General features: G+C 41.5%; 1 protein-coding gene across 1 annotated transcript in view; it reads left to right on the top strand.

Annotated features, from left to right (window-relative positions):
- CCDC150 (coiled-coil domain containing 150) overlaps window positions 1–19,193 on the top strand; it is a 108,943-nt gene extending 89,750 nt beyond the window's left edge. The window contains exons 19-27 of the mRNA XM_017342998.4: window positions 603–696; window positions 6,321–6,490; window positions 9,944–10,070; window positions 12,532–12,726; window positions 13,156–13,224; window positions 13,320–13,481; window positions 14,839–14,925; window positions 18,428–18,547; window positions 18,843–19,193. Coding sequence (XP_017198487.2) covers window positions 603–696; window positions 6,321–6,490; window positions 9,944–10,070; window positions 12,532–12,726; window positions 13,156–13,224; window positions 13,320–13,481; window positions 14,839–14,925; window positions 18,428–18,547; window positions 18,843–18,959 — 1,141 coding nt within the window. The 3' untranslated portion in view covers window positions 18,960–19,193. The remainder of the gene's footprint in view (window positions 1–602; window positions 697–6,320; window positions 6,491–9,943; window positions 10,071–12,531; window positions 12,727–13,155; window positions 13,225–13,319; window positions 13,482–14,838; window positions 14,926–18,427; window positions 18,548–18,842) is intronic.
- Window positions 19,194–19,521: the final 328 nt, after the last annotated feature.

Below are 19,521 nucleotides of genomic sequence, written 5' to 3'. Positions count from 1 at the left end.
CCACTGCACTCCCTGGCCACAGCAGAGGGCTGGCCTGGAAGAGGGGAAACTGGGACGGAATCCGGCGCCCTGACCGGGACTAGAACCCGGTGTGCAGGCGCCGCAAGGTGGAGGATTAGCCTAGTGAGCCGCGGCGCCGGCCGTTTCTCTTTATTTTTACATATTATGATAGTAAAATCTTTAAAAATCAAGAGAATGGAATTAAAATATTTGTAAAAATATTGTGTTTAGATAATTGATATATTTTGAAGCAAACATTTTAAAAGCAAGCCAATACTGGTAGAGGTAACTTTTTAACCAGTGAAATGTTAATGTAAAATTACTGGGCTATGACTTGATCAGGGGCATGTATTGATTCCCTAGTGTATCAAGCCACATTGAATCATGAAAGGGACAAGTTAATTCCTAGGAGTTTCAGCTTCTTAACCTGAAGTTGAGGTTACTAAGTTCCATCTACCAACTCTCAAACATTTTCAGCATTCATGACCTACTATATATGATGCTATTTGACCTTCTGGGAAGAAGATGGTCTTATAACTCCAAAGTAGTGTCATTCCTAGGTGATTCTTTTCAATATTCACTCTTTTGCTTTCTATTTTTAGGGCTATAAATCAACAAAGGGTACAGAAACTCGAAGCCGAAGTGGACCAGTGGCAAGCTAGAATGCTTGTCGTGGATGCCCAGCATAGCAGTGAGGTAGAAGCTGGGTTTTTATGGATGATAACATTGATATTTTTAGTCTTATCAGGATATTACTTTTTAGAAAAATGAAATTAAACAATCATGACAAATTTCCTTTTCATTCAAGTCTGTTTGGGATAGTTACATATTTACAAATGAGAAATGGACTTATGTTCTTACAGTGAGTCATACCATTTATTGGCAAGCTAGAATCACAGTTTTCCTCATTCTCTTTGTCCACATTCCTTTCACTTATTAATGCACAATTGATTTCAGGAGCTAAAGGGCTTAGAAAGTAACTTATAGTACTAGTCAGAAGTAACTAAGGTGATCCAACTGTGAATGAGGAGACACATTTACATGTGTGTACTTGCTGGCAAATACAGTGAATATGTGTTCGTGTAGGTACATACACATATGTAAAATACGCATGGTTGTTTCATGTAAATAAGCTTCTTTGAGAAGAATCTAAAAGGAACAATAGATAGTTTTTTGGTTTTTTTTTTTTACCTTTTATTTAATGAATATAAATTTCCAAAGTACGACTTATGGGTTACAATGGCTTCCCCCCCATACTGTCCCTCCCACCCACAACCCTCCCCTTTCCCACTCCCTCTCCCCTTCCATTCACATCAAGATTCATTTTCGATTATCTTAATATACAGAAGATCAGCTTAGTATACATTAAGTAAGGATTTCAACAGTTTGCTCCCACACAGAAACATAAAGTGAAAAATAATAGATGATTTTTTTTAAATGATGATGAAATCAGATCAGACCTATTGTCATGTTTAATCCCAGTGAGAGTCAAGTTGGGAATTGATAATTTCTTCTCTCTTTTTCTTTTTTTTTTTTTTTACAGAAGATCAGTTTAGTATGCATTAAGTAAAGATTTCAACAGTTTGCACCCCCATAGAAACACAAAGTGAAATATATTGTTTGAGTACTCGTTATAGCATTAAATCTCAATACACAGCACATTAAGGACAGAGATCCTACATGAGGAGTAAGTGCACAGTGACTCCTGTTGTTGACTTTACCAATTGACACTCCTGTCTATGGCATCAGTAATCTCCCTATGCTCCAGTCATGAGTTTCCAAGACTATGGAAGCCCTCTGAGTTCTCCGACTCTTATCTTGTTTAGACAAGGTCATAGTCAAAGTGGAGGTTCTCTCCTCCCTTCAGAGAAAGGTACCTCCTTCTTTGAAGACCTGTTCTTTCCACTGGGATCTCACTCACAGAGATCTTTTGCCAGAGTGTCTTGGCTTTCCATGCCTGAAATACTCTCATGGGCTTTTCAGCCAGATCTGAATGACTTTAGGGCTGATTCTGAGACCAGAGTGCTGTTTAGGACATCTGCCATTCTATGAGTCTGCTGAGTATCTCACTTCCCATGTTGGATCACTCTCCCCTTTATTTATTCTATCGGTTAGTGTTAGCAGGTACTAGACTTGTTTATGTGCTCCCTTTGACTCTTAGTCCTTTCATTATGATCAATTGTGAACTGAAATTGATCACTTGGAATAGTGAGATGGCATTGGTACATGCCACCTTGATGGGATTGAATTGGAGTCCCCTGGTATGTTTCTAACTCTACCATTTGGGGCAAGTCAGCTTGAGCATGTCCCAAATTATACATCTCTTCCCTCTCTTATTCCCACTCTTATGTTTAACAGGGATCACATTTCAGTTAATTTTCAACACTTAAGAATAACTGTGTATTAATTACAGAATTAAACCAATCATATTAAGTAGAACAGACAAAACTACTAAGAGGGATAATGTATTAAGTTGTTCATTAACAGTCAGGGCTATGCTGATCAAGTCACCGTTTCCCATAGTGTCCATTTCACTTCAACAGGTTTCCTTTTTGGTATTCAGTCAGTTGTCACTGATCAGGGAGAACATATGGTATTTGTCCCTTTGGGACTGGCTTATTTCACTCAGCATGATGTGTTCCAGATTCCTCCATTTTGTTGCAAATGACTGGATTTCGTTGTTTCTTACTGCGGTATAGTATTCTAAAGAGTACATATCCCGGGCCGGCGCCGCGGCTCACTAGGCTAATCCTCCGCCTAGCGGCGCCGGCACACCGGGTTCTAGTCCCGTTGGGGCGCCGGATTCTGTCCCGGTTTCCCCTCTTCCAGGCCAGCCCTCTGCTGTGGCCAGGGAGTGCAGTGGAGGATGGCCCAGGTGCTTGGGCCCTGCACCCCATGGGAGACCAGGAAAAGCCACCTGGCTCCTGGCTCCTGCCATCGGATCAGCGCCGGCGCGCCGGCCGCGGCGGCCATTGGAGGGTGAACCAACGGCAAAGGAAGACCTTTCTCTCTGTCTCTCTCTCTCTCTCACTGTCCACTCTGCCTGTCAAAAAAATAAATAAAAAAAAAGAGTACATATCCCATAATTTCTTTATCCAGTCTACCGTTGATGGGCATTTAGGTTGGTTCCAAGTCTTGGCTATTGCGAATTGAGCTGCAATAAACATTAGGGTGCAGACTGCTTTTTTGTTTGCCAATTTAAATTCCTTTGGGTAAATTCCAAGGAGTGGGATGGCTGGGTCCAATGGTAAGGTTATCTTCAGGTTTCTGAGGAATCTCCAGACTGACTTCCATAGTGGCTTGACCAGTTTGCATTCCCACCAACAGTGGGTTAGTGTCCCTTTTTCCCCACATCCTCACCAGCATCTGTTGTTGGTAGATTTTTGCATGTGAGCCATTCTCACCGGGGTGAGGTGAAACCTCGTTGTGGTTTTGATTTGCATTTCCCTGATGCTAATGACCTTGAACATTTTTTCATGTGCCTGTTGGCCACTTGGATTTCCTCTTTTGAAAAATGTCTATTGAGGTCCTTGGCCCATCTCTTAAGTGGGTTGTTGGTTTTGTTTTTGTGGACTTTCTTGATCTCTTTGTAGATTCTGGTTATTAACCCTTTATCTGTTGCATAGTTTGCAAATATTTTTTCCCATTCTGTCGGTTGTCTCTTCACTCTCCTGTTTCTTTTGCAGTACAGAAACTTCTCAATTTGATGCAATCCCAATAGTTGATTTTGGCTTTGACTGCCTGTGCCTCCCGGGTCTTTTCCAGAAACTCTTTGCCTGTGCCAATATCTTGAAGGGTTTCTCCAATGTTCTCTAGTAACTTGATGGTGTCAGGTCGTAGATTTAGGTCTTTAATCCATGTTGAGTGGATTTTTGTGTAAGGTGTAAGGTAGGGGTCTTGCTTCATGATTCTGCACATGGAAATCCAGTTTTCCCAGCACCATTTATTGAATAGACTGTCCTTGCTCCAGGAATTAGTTTTAGATCCTTGATCAAATATAAGTTGGCTGTAGATGTTTGGGTTGAATTCTGGTGTTTCAATTCTGTTCCATTGGTCTATCCATCTGTTTCTGTACCAGTACCATGCTGTTTTGATTACAACTGCCCTGTAGTATGTCCTGAAATCTGGTATTGTGATGCCTCCGGCTTTGTTTTTGTTGTACAAGATTGCTTTAGCTATTCGAGGTCTCTTGTGCCTCCATATAAATTTCAGCACCAATTTTTCCAGATCTGAGAAGAAGGTCTTCGGTATCTTGATTGGTATTGCATTGAATCTATAAATTGCTTTTGGGAGAATGGACATTTTGATGATATTGATTCTTCCAATCCATGAGCATGGAAGATTTTTCCATTTCTTGGTATCCTCTTCTATTTCTTTCTTTAAGGTTTTGTAATTTTCATCGTAGAGATCTTTAACGTCCTTGGTTAAGTTTATTCCAAGGTATTTGATTGTTTTTGTAGCTATTGTGAATGGGATTGATCTTAGAAGTTCTTCCTCAGCCATGGCATTGTCTGTGTATACAAAGGCTGTTGATTTTTGTGCATTGATTTTATACCCTGCTACTTTGCCAAAATCTTCTATGAGTTCCAATAGTCTCTTAGTAGAGTTCTTTGGGTCCCCTAAATAAAGAATCATGTCATCTGCAAAGAGGGATAGTTTGAGTTCTTCCTTCCCAATTTGTATCCCTTTAATTTCTTTTTCTTGCCTAATAGCTCTGGCTAGAACCTCCAGAACTATATTGAATAGCAGTGGTGAGAGTGGACATCCCTGTCTGGTCCCAGATCTCAGTGGAAATGCTTCCAACTTTTCCCCGTTCATTAGGATGTTGGCTGTGGGTTTTTCATAGATTGCTTTGATTGTATTGAGGAATGTTCCTTCCAAACCCAGTTTGCTTAGAGTTTTCATCATGAACGGGTGTTGTATTTTATCAAATGCTTTCTTGGCATCTATTGAGATAATCATATGGTTTTTCTTCTGCAGTCTGTTAATGTGGTGTATCACATTGATTGTCTTGCGCACATTAAACCATCCCTGCATACCAGGGATAAATCCCACTTGGTCTGGGTGGATGATCTTTCTGATGTGTTGTTGCATTCTATTGGCGAGAATTTTATTGAGGATTTTTGCATCTATGTTCATCAGGGATATTGGTCTGTAATTCTCTTTCAGTGCTGCATCTTTTTCCGGCTTAGGAATTAAGGTGATGCTGGCTTCATAGAAAGAATTTGGGAGGATTCCCTCTTTTTCGATTGTTCTGTATAGTTTGAGGAGAATTGGAGTTAGTTCTTCTTTAAATGTCTGGTAGAATTCAGTAGTGAATCCATCTGGCCCTGGGCTTTTCTTTGTTGGGAGGGCCTTTATTACTGTTTCAATTTCTGTCTCAGTTATGGGTCTGTTCAGGTTTTCGATGTCTTCCTGGTTCCATTTAGGTAGGTTGCATGTGTCCAGGAATCTATCCATTTCTGATAGGTTTCCCTGTTTGCTGGCATACAAGTCCTTGTAGTAATTTCTGATGATTCTTTTTATTTCTGTGGTGTCTGTTGTTATGTTTCCTTTTTCATCTCTGATTTTATTGATTTGGGTCTTTTCTCTTCTTTTTTTAGTTAGTTGGGCCAATGGGGTGTCAATTTTGTTTATTTTTTCAAAAAACCAGCTCCTCGTTTGGCTGATTTTTTGTAATTTTTTTTTGATTCAATCCTGTTGATTTCTTCTCTGATTTTAATTATTTCTCTTCTCCTACTAGATTTGGGTCTAGTTTGCTGCAGTTTTTCTAGATCCTTGAGATGCGTTGAAAGCTCATCTATTTGGTGCCTTTCCAATTTCTTGATGAAGGCACCTATTGATATAAACTTTCCTCTTAACACTGCTTTTGCTGCGTCCCATAAGTTTTGGTATGTTGTGCTGTTCTCCTCATTTACTTCCAGAAAATTTTTGATTTCTCTTTTGATTTCTTCTATGACCCATTGAGGAACAATAGATAGTTTTTATCTCTCTAGGGTGTTGAGATGAGAAGCTGATAGGAGATCAGGAAAGAGAATTTAACTAGTTTAAAATGTTTTTAATTAGGATAAATTAAGCTGGCTCTATTTTCCAAAACTCACAGGTGACTAATGGAACATACCTTTCCTATTGCCTTCTAAATGCCTGCAAAGCAATTCTATAATAAGTTCTCACATATAAGGCACCTGGGATCTTTGCTTCTAGTTCCAACTGATTATTGTTACAATGGTATTTGATTATACAGGGTAAGGAGTGAATATACAGTGATATGGAAGTGGTGCATCTATTAGAGTGAAATTAAAATTATTCATCTCTTTCAGATGGAACCTCTACAAAAAGCTCTGGATATAGCTAGAGAAGACAACAGGAAACTGGCTATGAGCTTGGAGCAAGCTCTCCAGACAAATAATCACCTACAAACAAAACTAGATCACATTCAAGAAAAATTGGAAAGCAAAGAAATCGAGCGGCAGAATTTGGAAACCTTCAAGTAAGGGTGGTATCATCATAGTAAAATAAGGGATGAAACTCTGGAGGAAGAAATCTGGCTCATTCCTGCAAACCAGTTAAATCCTTTTCTCCTTTTTTATACTGGTACTTCCAGCAGAGCTGTGCTGAGCAACCATTATAGCTGAGCATCAGGAGATTCTAGGGGCTGGAGTATGCTCACTGGTTTTTCCTTTTCTGCTCTTCTCTTATTTTAACCTTCTTTACATGAAGATTAAACCATTTATTATATTAAAAATATTGGTTTGGAGGGACATGCAAAGGGACAGTTTTCTGCAAAGCTTATGTGCCTTTCAGAAGCATGATTTGGGGGTGGGCATTTGGTGCAGCAAGTGAAGTTGCTGCCTGGGACGCTTGCATCCTGTGTCAGAGTACCTGGTTCAGATCCTGCTTATTCTGCTTCCAATCTGGTTTCCCGGTAATGCACACCTGGTAGGAAGCAGTGGCTGGCTCCAGTACTTGGGTCCCTGCCACCCACGTCAGAGACCTGAATTGAGTCCTAGGCTCCTGGCTTCTGCCAGGCCCAGCCCTGCTGTTCTGGGCATTTAGAGAGTGAACCACCAGATGAAAGATTCTTTCCATCTCTCTCTCTCTCTCTCTCTCTCTCTCTCTCTCTCTCTCTCTCTCTCATACACACACACAAATAAAATGAAAATGAATTTTAAAAATTTGTAACAGCGGTGTGGGTGAGAACAGTCCACCCAGGAATGGATGACTCCATCTAAGCAGATGTTGTCATTAATGATTTTCAGTTTTGGCTTGAGACTAGTCAGGTCAGTCCAGTCAGGTTCAGGTCAAGCCACTAAAGTTTTGTCTTTTAAGTTAGTGAACATATTGATAAAAGTATAAGCTAAAACAGGAAAGATAGTTTTAATATATGTGATGTGTACACATTTTATATTTTGGTGAAATGTTACTGCCTTGAGACTATTCACTACTGGTTAAAATGATGTTGTATATATAGTGATTGACAGCATCATTTAAAACCCTTTAAGTTTAGGTAGGTAGTCATGTTTTAGATGGCTTGTAATTAATTGTTCCAAACCATGAAAATTCTGAAAGTTCTTAACAAAATATAGTCACTTCCATTACTGCTTTAAAAAAAAAATCATGGCTTGGGCATCTGTAGGAAAAGGATAAGTTCAGGGCCGGCGCTGTGGCTCACTAGGCTAATCCTCCGCCTAGCGGCGCCAGCACACTGGGTTCTAGTACCAGTTGGGGCGCCAGATTCTGTCCCGGTTGCCCCTCTTCCAGGCCAGCTCTCTGCTGTGGCCAGGGAGTGCAGTGGAGGATGGCCCAAGTGCTTGGGCCCTGCACCCCATGGGAGACTAGGAGAAGCACCTGGCTCCTGGCTTCGGATCAGCGCGATGCGCTGGCCGCAGCGCACCAGCCGCGGTGGCCATTGGAGGGTGAACCAATGGCAAAAGGAAGACCTTTCTCTCTGTCTCTCTCTCTCTCACTGTCCACTCTGCCTGTAAAAAAAAAAAAAAAAAAAAAAAAGGATAAGTTCTCCTTGGAGCATTTGCCACTGCTTAAAATAGTTTGTATTTTCATCAATGATGAGTTATGCTTTACTTGAGACCTACTAGCCTCCCAAAGTTATATGCAAAATTGTACTGCCAGTGTACACAGAAAGATTGTTTCAAGGTGAAATATTTAATAGAGTTAGAACTGTAGGCCTACATCTGAAGTAAAATTAGTGTATATTAAATTGCTATAGAAGTATACAAGGGAGAGAACCAATGTCACAACCTGGGGATCCATTGCATTTCAGGGGAAGGGAATAGAGGCCAGAGAGGGAGCATTTAGGGAAGGAAAAAGTGAGGATATACTATCACTGAAGGCGAAGATGAGTGAGTCAGGAGCTGCAGAGTCCAAAGGAATGAGACCTAAGAAAAAGTCATTGAATTTTGCAACTGATATTTACTGATCCTACACCAGATGGTCAATTTCTGTACATAGAAGAAGTTTTAAAAAGTAAATGGTCAAAGAGGAAAGCCAAGGAGATCAGTGGGTGAAAAGGAAGATCAGACAGAAGCTCACCTAAGGGCCAGGAGTGGGGCAGGAGGTTCAATTGCAGTTACTACCTGCTGGATTCATCTCTAAACTAAGCCAGAGAGCCCAGTGGACCAGTTGAATCCATTATTAGAGGCACTTTCAGAGACACATGGACAACTAGCATATGTAATCTACCTTAGGACATGAATTGGTGAGGAGAGAGAAGGACAAAGAAGATTTCATGTCTGGGCAGGCTCCTCCTACCCTTAAATATGTGTGCATTGTTTTCAGATGCTTCTGTGCCAAAGTAAACTTTTAATTCTATTTTCAATGAACTTTTTGAAGTATTCTTATACTGGTAACTCAAAGAGTAGTTGTACATTAAGTTCATTTTTTAATGATTTTTAGAGTCACTTACTCTTGAAAGAGTCAAAAGCAACGTACTTACCTATCCACAACATTTTGTCTCTCGCTTCAAGGAATTTGAGCATCCTCAGAAGCCTAGGCACAGATCTTGACACAGGAACCCAAGTTAAGACTGCTGATCTAGTAATATAAGGCTCTCAATTTTTAAGAAACACTTTTATTTTCATTTCATTTGAAAAGCAGTGAGGGAAAGAGAGAAAGTTGTATCTTTCATGCACTGGTTCACTCCCCAAATGCCTGCAACAGCCATGGCTGGGCCAGGCTGAAGCCAGGAGCAGGGTACTCCATCTGATCTCCTGCATGGTTCAATGGCTCTCACTTTAAGGATAAAGAAACAATATAATTAGAAGTTAATACTTATGGAGTACGTAGCTGATAGCAAAAAGACATAGTAAAAAAAACTAAATACCTCTTTTCCAGTATGACTGCTTCCTCTAATATTTTTCCCTGAAGTGGGTTTTTACTGTTTATATTGGATCTCTTCTTACAGAAAATGATATTTCGTAAAATGGCGGATGTGCTGTACATTGAGATTTAATGCTATAACTAGTACTCAAACAGCATTTTTCACTCAATGTTTCTGTGTGGGTGCAAACTGTTGAAACCTTTACTTAATATATGCTAAATTGATCTGTATATAAAGAGAATTGAAAATGAATCTTGATGTGAATGGAAGGGAAGAGGGAGCGGGATAGGGGAGGGTTGTGGATGGGAGGGAAGTTATGGGAGGTGGAAAAAGCCATTTTAATCTATAAGCTGTACTTTGGAAATTTATATTCATTAAATAAAAGTTTAAATGACATTTTTGGGTTTTTATTGCTACAGGTAAATGTGCCGCTTTTTTCTTGTTAATGAGCTCCGGGTCAAAGGGCTTCATCTGATGACTAAGCCACTACTTTGTGACTTGGTTTTGTAACTCATATTTTGGAGCAGTGCACATTCCTCTCCAGATCTTTCTTACCACTTACAATGAGTTCGGAAAGTGATTTATCATCTGTCTTTTTCAAAACAGAGAACGGATAACTGAGGAATCCAAAGTGGAAGCAGAAATGCATGCTGAACGTATAGAAGCTCTAAGAAAGCAGTTTCATACAGAGAGAGAAACTACAAAGAAGGCGGCACAACGGGAAGTGACTGAGGTCAGTTTCCTTCAGAGTGTAGTCCGAGGATCGCAGAGAATGTTCGCTGACGGTCTTTGACTCTTCTGATTCTCTAGGGGCTCAGCAAGTTGAGCCGAAACTCGGTGCTATTTGTAAAGCAGTGCACAAGAGGACAGTTCTGACATACAATTGTCTGCCCAGAAGGAATGCCTTGATGCGAGCTTTCCCATCACAGAGTGGTAACTGAGGGACGGAGGACTAAGGAAACCCATCTGACAGATAAAGTCACTATCTCCTCATCTCCTTTAACTAACATCCATCATGCAGCACCCATATCCTGGGAGGCATTCAAGGGCAGTAGTCAAAGATGAAGTTCGAGTCTGGTTGTGCTCAGTGATCCTTATTTTACTGTAATCTCCATATTGGACACGAAATAGAAAAAGCATCAGAGAACATTTCCTAGGTAGCTAGAATCTGTGTACAAATTTGAAAGAATTCAGAGTAAGAGAAAGATTATAAAAAACAAATTCTGTGGGACCACAAAGTGCATTAAATGTGGAAATGCATCTTTAATCAGAGCATTGTTCAGCATACTTGCAAAGCTGAAACCCATTTAGCAAGGATCAGTGAAGATGGTGATTTTGGGAGGGGACTCAGGAGAGTGAGTGTGACTTCATGGAATAGTAAGCAGCATCTGTGGGCTCTTAGAGTTGCGTAAGCCCCAGCTCTGCCCATTACTAGCTATGTGTTAACTTGTAAATATTGTAACTTCTGAGTCTTAATTTCTTCAATCATAAAATAGGAATCATCACTACTTTCCAGGTTTGTTTTGAAGATTACATTGCAACGTGTTTGTGAAGAAATTATCACGGTGCCTAAGCATAAGTGCAAATAAGTGATACTTGGCTTACTTAGTCTTTCACACAGCAGTAATTTTTTTTTTTTAAGATTTATTTACTTACTTGAAAGTCAGAGTTACACAAAGAGAGAAGGAGAGGCAGAGAGAGGTCTTCCATCTGCTGATTCACTCCCCAGATGGCCGCAATAGCTGGAGCTGCACTGATCAGGAGCCAGGAGGAGCTTCTTCTGGGACTCTTATGCGGGTGCAGGACCCAAGGACTTGGGTCATCTTCTACTGCTTTCCCAGGTCATAGCAGAGAGGTGGATCAGAAGTGAAGCAGCCGGGATTCAAACCAGCGTCCATATGGGATGCCAGCACTGCAGGTGGTGGCTTTATCCACTACGCCACAGCGCTGGCCCCAGAAACAGCAGTAATTAACAGTATATGATCTAACAGGAGGTTAGTTGGGTGGTCATAAAAGACTGGTATAAAGCCAGGATCTAAGCATCGTGACACAGCAGGTTAAGCTGCAGCCTGGGTTGCTGGCATGCCAGATCATGGCTGCATTTGGAGTCCCAGCGGCTCTGCTTCAGATCCAGCTCCCCGCTAATATGCTTGGGAAAGCAGCAGCAGATGGCCAAGTGTGTGGATCCCTGCCACCCAGGTAGGAGAACTGAAAGAGGTACCTAGATCCCTGCTTTGTCCTGGATCAACCCTGCCATTGTGGCCATCCAGGGAGTGAACCAGCAGGAAGGAGATCTCTGTCCCTCTCTTTCTCTGTTGTTCTGCTTTTCAAATAAATGAATAAAAATCTTTAAAAAAAATAAAAATTGGGACCTAAAGGAAGGAACTAGTCTGCCAAGAAAAGGCACAGAGAGCTTTGACACCATTCTTTGATGTGTTAAACACTCCCAACCCTAGAGAATGGCTCCTTCCTGACTTCTCCCTTTTCAACTGCCTCCTCCTTGAAGTTCAGGTGGCACTCATTGCAGGAACATTTGAAGGAGAAGAATTCTGCAATCACTATGCTATTCTTTATGCTAGAAATTTGTTGACAATCCTTATTAACAGAAAGATAAAAATACTGTGATAGTCAGTAGCTGATGAGTAATTAAATGAACTACTTGGAGTGTAGTTTTTACTTCCATAGAAAGGAGGTTGCAGGTGACCGACAAGAAAAGATGAAAGCCTGGTGATGATTACTGAGCATGACTGCGCCAGGCTCTACCTTTTCTCTATGTTACCCTGTTTGTCAGATGTATTCTATGAGATAAGCTGTACACAGACTTTTCAGATGATGACCCTGAGGCGTAAAGAAGTAAATTACCTAAAAGCAGTCAACTGATTTTTACCTAAAATCAGTAATAAAGCTGCAATCTGAGTTTAAGTCTGACTCCCAAGTCATGCTCTTAAAATGCAAATTTGAGTATTTATTTATGTTCTTTATCCATTCCAAGATTTTGTCCTTTAGAGTTAAAAATTATGAAAATCACTTGATCTGTTCCATGTATCTGCTTAATCAGACATTATTATTGCCTTACTTAGCCTCCTTTTTAAAGAAATATCCAAAGAGAATAAACCATAGAGATAAAACTAAACAAGCTTCTCTAACTGAATGGAAGGTAAAAATATTCCAATTTGTTTCCTTTGTGTCCCAAGCTGAAGAAAGCCCTTGATGAAGCCAACTTCAGATCAGTGGAAGTGTCCCGGACCAACCGAGAGCTGCGGCAGAAAATTACAGAGCTGGAAAAGTTACTGAACAGTAACAAGGAGAAAATAAAGAATCAAAAAGCCCAAATTAAGCTCTACTTGTCGGCTAAGGCGAATAATGTTCAGAACATTGAGAGGATGAAGGTTGTATGAGAGACCCTCAGCTTCCCCTCACTTAGTTATCCTTTGCACGTCCAGGCAGCTGGTGAAACCTGGGGAAGACAGGTTTCAGAGCCTGAACAGCAGCCGGTGTCCTTGGGATTACAGTCACAGCTGGGAAGCGGGCAGACTGCCTCTGGGAGGGAGGCTGTCTCTTTTCCGGTGGAGGGGCTGCTATATAAATGTTTGTTTCTCATTAGCTGCCAGTGTCTCATTCTGGCTCCCCATCTGTCTTTTCTGTGTTAATTGACATGGACTTTGCTCTTTTGGGATCAGTAGGCCAAATGGGAAGAGAGCCCAGCAGGAACTGATGCCTTTGGGTCTCATATGGGATTCTATCATCCTATAGCCAAAAAGAGCAAGCCAGGTTTTCCACTGGTCATCTTTTAATGTTATTTGCACATTTATTTTCAGCAAATAGAAACGGAATTGAGGCAAATGGAGCTAATTAAGGATCAATATCAGAAGAAAAACTTTGAACAGGTAGATGACTTTCACAAACTCTTATTTTAAGCATTTATGCAAAATCCCAAATTCAGATGGATTCAACAAATGTCTCCCTCTTTGTTGCCCCCCAGTCATTGAGTATCCAGAGATTTGTTTCTGAAATGAGTAACCTGCAGAAAGAGATGCAGTTGCTGGCCAAGAGCCAATATGATACCTCAGCACGAAATAAACAGCAAGAGCTGCGACTCGAGGCAGAGCGGAAAATAAGGCAGGAATTAGAGATTCGGTGTCGGGTAAAAACATTTCTTAAGATCCATCCCAAAGATTTTCAGTAAATGGCATATACCAAAACCTAGCTTTAGAGCACAAAGATTTTAATGACTCTAACATGCACAAGCTTTTCATCCTAGCTAGCTCCCTAGAATTAATAGTATCTAGGAAGAATCCCGTAGTCTGAAAATGGCAAATGTTCTCCAGTTTCAATTTTTTTTTTTTTTTTTTTTTTTGACAGGCAGAGTGGATAGTGAGAGAGAGAGAGAGACAGAGAGAAAGGTCTTCCTTTTGCCGTTGGTTCACCCTCCAATGGCCGCCGCGGCCGGCGCACTGCGCTGATCCGATGGCAGGAGCCAGGAGCCAGGTGCTTTTCCTGGTCTCCCCATGGGGTGCAAGGCCCAAGCACCTGGGCCATCCTCCACTGCACTCCCTGGCCACAGCAGAGGGCTGGCCTGGAAGAGGGGCAACCGGGACAGAATCCGGCGCCCCGACCGGGACTAGAACCCGGTGTGCCGGCGCCGCTAGGCGGAGGATTAGCCTAGTGAGCCGCGGCGCCGGCCCTCCAGTTTCAATTTAATAAAAGTTATGTTCATTTTTTTAAAAGATTGATTTATTTGAAAGAGTTACATAGAGAGATCTTCCATCCACCCATTCACTCCCCGAGATGGCCACACAGTTAGGGCTGAGCCAAACAAAAGCCAGGAGCCAAGAGCTTCCTCTGGATCTGCCACATGGATACAGGGACCCAAGCATTTGGGCCATCTTCCACTGCATTTCCCAGTCTACTGGCAGGGAGTTGGATCAGAAGTAGAGTACCCAGGATACAATCTGGCTCCTATGTGGCATGCCAGCATTGCAGGCAGTGGCTTTACCTACTACACCACAACACTGGCCCCTGTTGTGTTCATTTTTGAAGAATAAATGCAAAATACCAATTCCTAAGTAAAGCTTCTGGATTGAATTTTGTAGTCTTTCAGGAACTTTATCCTCCTTAGTTCTTGCCTACAACAAGATAAAGTTGTTGCTCTTACGGGACTCTTAGCTATTCCTAGCCTAATAAAAAGAATAACATTATGTCCCTGAAATGAAACTTAAAGAGATCATTGAGCTCTTGTCTTCAGTAGGGATTGTCTTTTATGAAAAATGGCCCACTAGTTCTGGAAAGAGATGTTAATCACTTTCACCAGAAACCATAAATCAAAATCAAAAACTGTAATCATATAGTTTATAAGGTATTTATTTTGTATATTAATGCCTGGAGTTAGAAAGTACCTCATCTAACTCCCATAATTTGGTTTCCATTTATTACAATATTAAGCGTTTTGCTTCCATATGATACATTGGATGTTCATAAAAATCTTTGTATCATGTTTTCAGGAATTGGAAGAAACTATTAGACACCTGAGGAAATGTAAAGAGGCAACAGAGAATAAACTGAAAGAAGCCAGTGTGGAATCAGAACAGGTGAGCCAGACTTGGGTCACAACAACCCTGTTACATACATGTCAGTGAGAAATATTTCATTAACCTGGTTGACAGGAAAGCAACAGGCAAGAACCATTAACTTGCTAATCATAATCTCTATTGTAAAGAATAAGCACCTCTTAAATTAAGATTCTATGCCCTCATGATAACAAACTGCTAGAATATTAATTAAATCTGAAGTCCAAGTCCCTTCTCCAAGTATAAGACCAGCATATGCATGCAGATCTTAATGTATTATTGTTTGACATGAACCAACAAAAGTAGGAAATCTTTGTTCAGTCAGTAACTAGAAGTGTAAAGTAGGCTCTATTCAGTTAATTTGGGGATATGCTTTTCTGTTCTAAACTTAAATTGGTCTTATTTTAAAAAGAAGACAGAGCTGCATCAGCCAGTTCACTCCCTAAATGCCGTCAATGGCCAGGGCCAAAACTAGGAACACAGGGACCAGTGTTGTGGTGTAGTGGTGTGGTGCTGCCTGCAGTGCTGGTATCCCCTATGGGTACCGGTTTGAGTCCTGGCTGCTGTACTTCCAATTCAGGTTCCTGATAATGTGCCTGAGAAAGCGGAAGCCCGCCCAAGTGGTTGGGCCCCTGCATCCATCTAGGAGACCCAGAAGAAGCCCCTGGCTCCTGGCTTTAGCGCTAGCTGCAGGAATAAACTAGCAGATGAAAGATTTCTCTCTGTCTCCCTCTTTCTCTCACTCTCTAACTCTGCCTTTCAAATAAATAAAAAGAAATATTTTAAAAAGAAATAAACAAAGCCAGGAACACAGTCCAGGTGTCCCACATGGATGGCAGAAATCCAATTAGTGGCTATCACTGCTGCCTCCCTGGATATGCATTACCAAGAAGCTGGAGTCACGAGCTGGGAATCAAACCCAGAGAGGTCCAGTGTGGGACATAGGTGTCTTAACCACAAGGCTAAATACCTGCTCCTAGATTAACCTTTAAAACAAAACAAAAAAAAGGTTTGTTTATTTATTTATTTATTTGAAAGGCAGAGTTAGAGAGAGAGATCTTCTATCCACAGCTTCACTCCCCAAAAGACCACAACAGGAGCCAGCAGCTCCAGCCAGGTTTCCCATGTGGGTGGCAGGGACCCAAGCACTTGAGCCATCTTCCACTGCTTTCCCAGGTGCATTGGCAGGGAGTTGGATTAGAAATGGAACAGCCAGGACTGGAACAGGGCATTCATATCGTATGCCTTCATCACAGGCAGCAACTTAACCAAGTGCACCACAATACCAGACCCAAAAGTGGCCTTCTTGAGAGAATATAAAAATCATATATTTTGAGCTAGAAAGAATCTTTGAGATCATTCATCTATCACAACCACCTCTCATTTTTCAGATAAGAATACAGAAATTCTTAAGATATCACAGTGATGTTACTATCAGTGGATCATGACTTGCCCCCATTATATCCATTAAGTTACATGACAGTATGACTCTTTGGATGGTACATTAATAGAATATGGACTATGGCAAATCCAAGTTTGAATACCCTCTGTGACACTGTGCCCTTAGGGAAGTTATGTTTACTTTTTTAATGCATCAGTTGCTACCTCTGTAAGGAAATTAATTCAGTATCTATTATGCTATTACTCTGATTATCTCAGAGTAAATTTCAATGAATGTTAGCTCCCTTCCCATTTACCATACAGTAGGGGACGTGAAGTGCAGTCTACTCCATTCCTGATAAAGAGTGCGGGGGAGGCCGGCGCTGCAGCTCAATAGGCTAATCCTCCGCCTGCGGTGCCTGCACCCTGGGTTCTAGTCCCGGTCGGGGCACCAGATTCTGTCCGGGTTACCCCTCTTCCAGTCCAGCTCTCTGCTGTGGCCCAGGAGGGCTGTGGAGGATGGCCCAAGTGCTTGGGCCCTGCACCCCATGGGAGACCAGGAGAAGCACCTGGCTCCTGCCTTCAGATCAGCACAGTGCGCTGGCCGCAGCGCACCGGCCACGGTGGCCATTGGAGGGTGAACCAATGGCAAAAAGGTAGACCTTTCTCTCTCTCTCTCTTTCTTACTGTCCACTCTACCTGTCAAAAAAAAAAAAAAAGAGTGCTAGGGAAAGGTGGGGTTTGGCTTGTTTGATTTGCTTTGATTTAGGTGGAGGTATTGTAGCTGTCATCAGGATACACAAACAGAACTAGAAAATACTTATATTTTTCCTCTGTGGCTTCTAAAATTAAATGACACTATCAAAGCCAACATGGGACAAGTAGTTTTCAGTGCACATTTGTTGAGGACCCATTGTGTCATACTCTGCTAGTGAGCGAGATACACGATAAGCTAGAGAGAGGCTCTTTCTGCCTTCTCCCAGCCAAGACAGAAATAGGAATGTACCTCATAAAGTTCTTGGAAAAAGGGATTAAAATGTGTATTTTGATAGAAAAAGTTTTCAAAATCTCTGCACAGTTGTTTATAATATGCCTTTTTGCATGAATTATTTGCAGACTCCTTATGTAAAAAACTTATTCTACTTCAAAATACCAAAGTATCTCAAGAATGTAGGAAAGTGCCAGCTACATATCAAGGCTCTCAGTAAATACTTGTCAGACACACAGATACTGACTCCAAGTCATCAACAACTGCAAATTATTCGGGGGATTCTCTTCAAGTCTAAAAAAAATCTGGAAGTTTTTGATTAGCAGTTAAAGTGTAAAATATTTTGATGATAAAGGAAATAAAATAACACAATGTACACTAAACTGGTCCGGTTTTATATTCATCCCACTAGTTTATGAAGCACAGCAGTAAAACCCAGTCTTTACAGTTTAGGGACTCCTGAGAAATATTTAGTTACAGGGAACTCAAAAATTCAAAAGATACTTTTAACTACCACATTCTAAGAGTTCTTCGTGTATATACTTTCATTTTCAATGCCATCTTTTTTTTTTTTAATTTTTGACAGGCAGAGTGGACAGTGAGAGAGAGAAAGGTCTTCCTTTTTTCCCTTGGTTCAACCCCCAATGGCCACTGCGGCCGGCGCGCTGCTCCGATCCGAAGCTAGGAGCCAGGTACTTCTCCTGGTCTCCCATGTGGGTGCAGGGCCCAAGCACTTGGGTCATCCTCCACTGCACTCCCGGGCCACAGCAGAGAGCTGGACTGGAAGAGGAACAACCGGGACAGAATCTGGCGCCCCAACCGGTACTAGAACCCAGGGTGCCAGTGCCACAGGCAGAGGATTAGCCTATTGAGCCGCGGCGCCAGGCCGACTATTATTTCTTTTTTTCTGGTTCTGTCTTACCGTACTTCTATAACCAAGAGACATTAAACAAATATATGAAAAGCAGCAACCCTGAATGCATTCTTTACTCAGAAATTACTCTCTTGACGTGTTATTAAGTATATTCAATAAATAGTTTATAGTCCAAATTTGAATCTTTTAATAACTAGGTAAAAAATCTTTTGAACTAATACACAAGGAAATTTTAACTGCTTCTTTGTAGCAACTTTCAATGATAACATTTACCTGTTCAGATAACAGCTAACCTGGAAGAAGCTCACCGCTGGTTCAAGTGCAGATTCGATGGCCTGCAACTTGAGCTGACAAAAAACCGGTTGCAAAGGCTTCCCCGGGAAGACAGGTGGCAGGAAGAGGTAAGGTTAAGATATGACTGTCTTAAACAATTTTGGATTTATTTATTTTCCGATTTCTAATTACAGAAGTTTTCTCGTCATCTAGCTGCCATCTCCACAAGTCTTTAGATTTCTTTAATCTACTGCTAGGAAACCAATGAACTAAATGTTTTTCTTAAATATTCTGCCTCTCCCAAACTGTCTAGATTAGAACCACCCATCCTGGTGAATAAATGACATTCATAGAGGCAAACCATTTCTAAGCACTGCAGTTAGTTTTGAACAGCTAGTGTTAGATGTGTTTTCTTTCCAACAGGACCAAGATATAAGGCAAGATAATATGCCCGAGCAGTCTGCTCTACATCGATGGGAGACTAAGCAGAATCTTAGGCTTATGCCCAAGAAGTATCATTCTGACATAGAGAAGAAGTGATGTCCTTGACAAAGGAGCTTCTTCCTGCATTGCTACACCTCCGTGATTTCACCAGCCCAGCAACTAGGGCTGACCTGTTTCTGCATTCATAAGAACGTGAAGTTTTTGATGTGGGCTAAAGATTTCGGACCATAGTTTATCTTTTTATGAACTCTTTTATATCAGTACCAAACCACCCATCTTTATTGTCCTTTTCCCCATTTTCCACCCAATAAATTTGTATTAATTTGTTATATGCTAGGAGATGCTGTTGCATGCTACATCTTGGGTCTTTCTTTCTTTCTTATTTATTTATTTTTGAAAGAGCTACAGAGAGAAAGGGAGAGGCAAAGAGCGAGAGAGCGAGCGAGCGAGCTCTTCCATCCTCTGGCTCACTCCCCAGGTAGCTGCAACGGACAAGGCTGGGCCAGGCCAAAATAGGAGCTGCTTCTGGGTCTTCCACTGGGACCATCCTCCATTGTCTGGCCCCAAGTGCATTAGGAGGGAGCCGGCTCAGAAGTGGAGTAGCCGGGACATAAAGCAGCGCCCATACGGGGTGCCAGCCCTGCATGCAGCAGCCTTA

This window comes from Oryctolagus cuniculus, chromosome 3, assembly GCF_051225735.1.
Source record: "Oryctolagus cuniculus isolate XC-2025 breed Fujian yellow rabbit chromosome 3, ASM5122573v1, whole genome shotgun sequence".
NCBI lineage: Eukaryota > Metazoa > Chordata > Mammalia > Lagomorpha > Leporidae > Oryctolagus > Oryctolagus cuniculus.
This window is presented reverse-complemented; position numbering and strand designations above follow the sequence as displayed.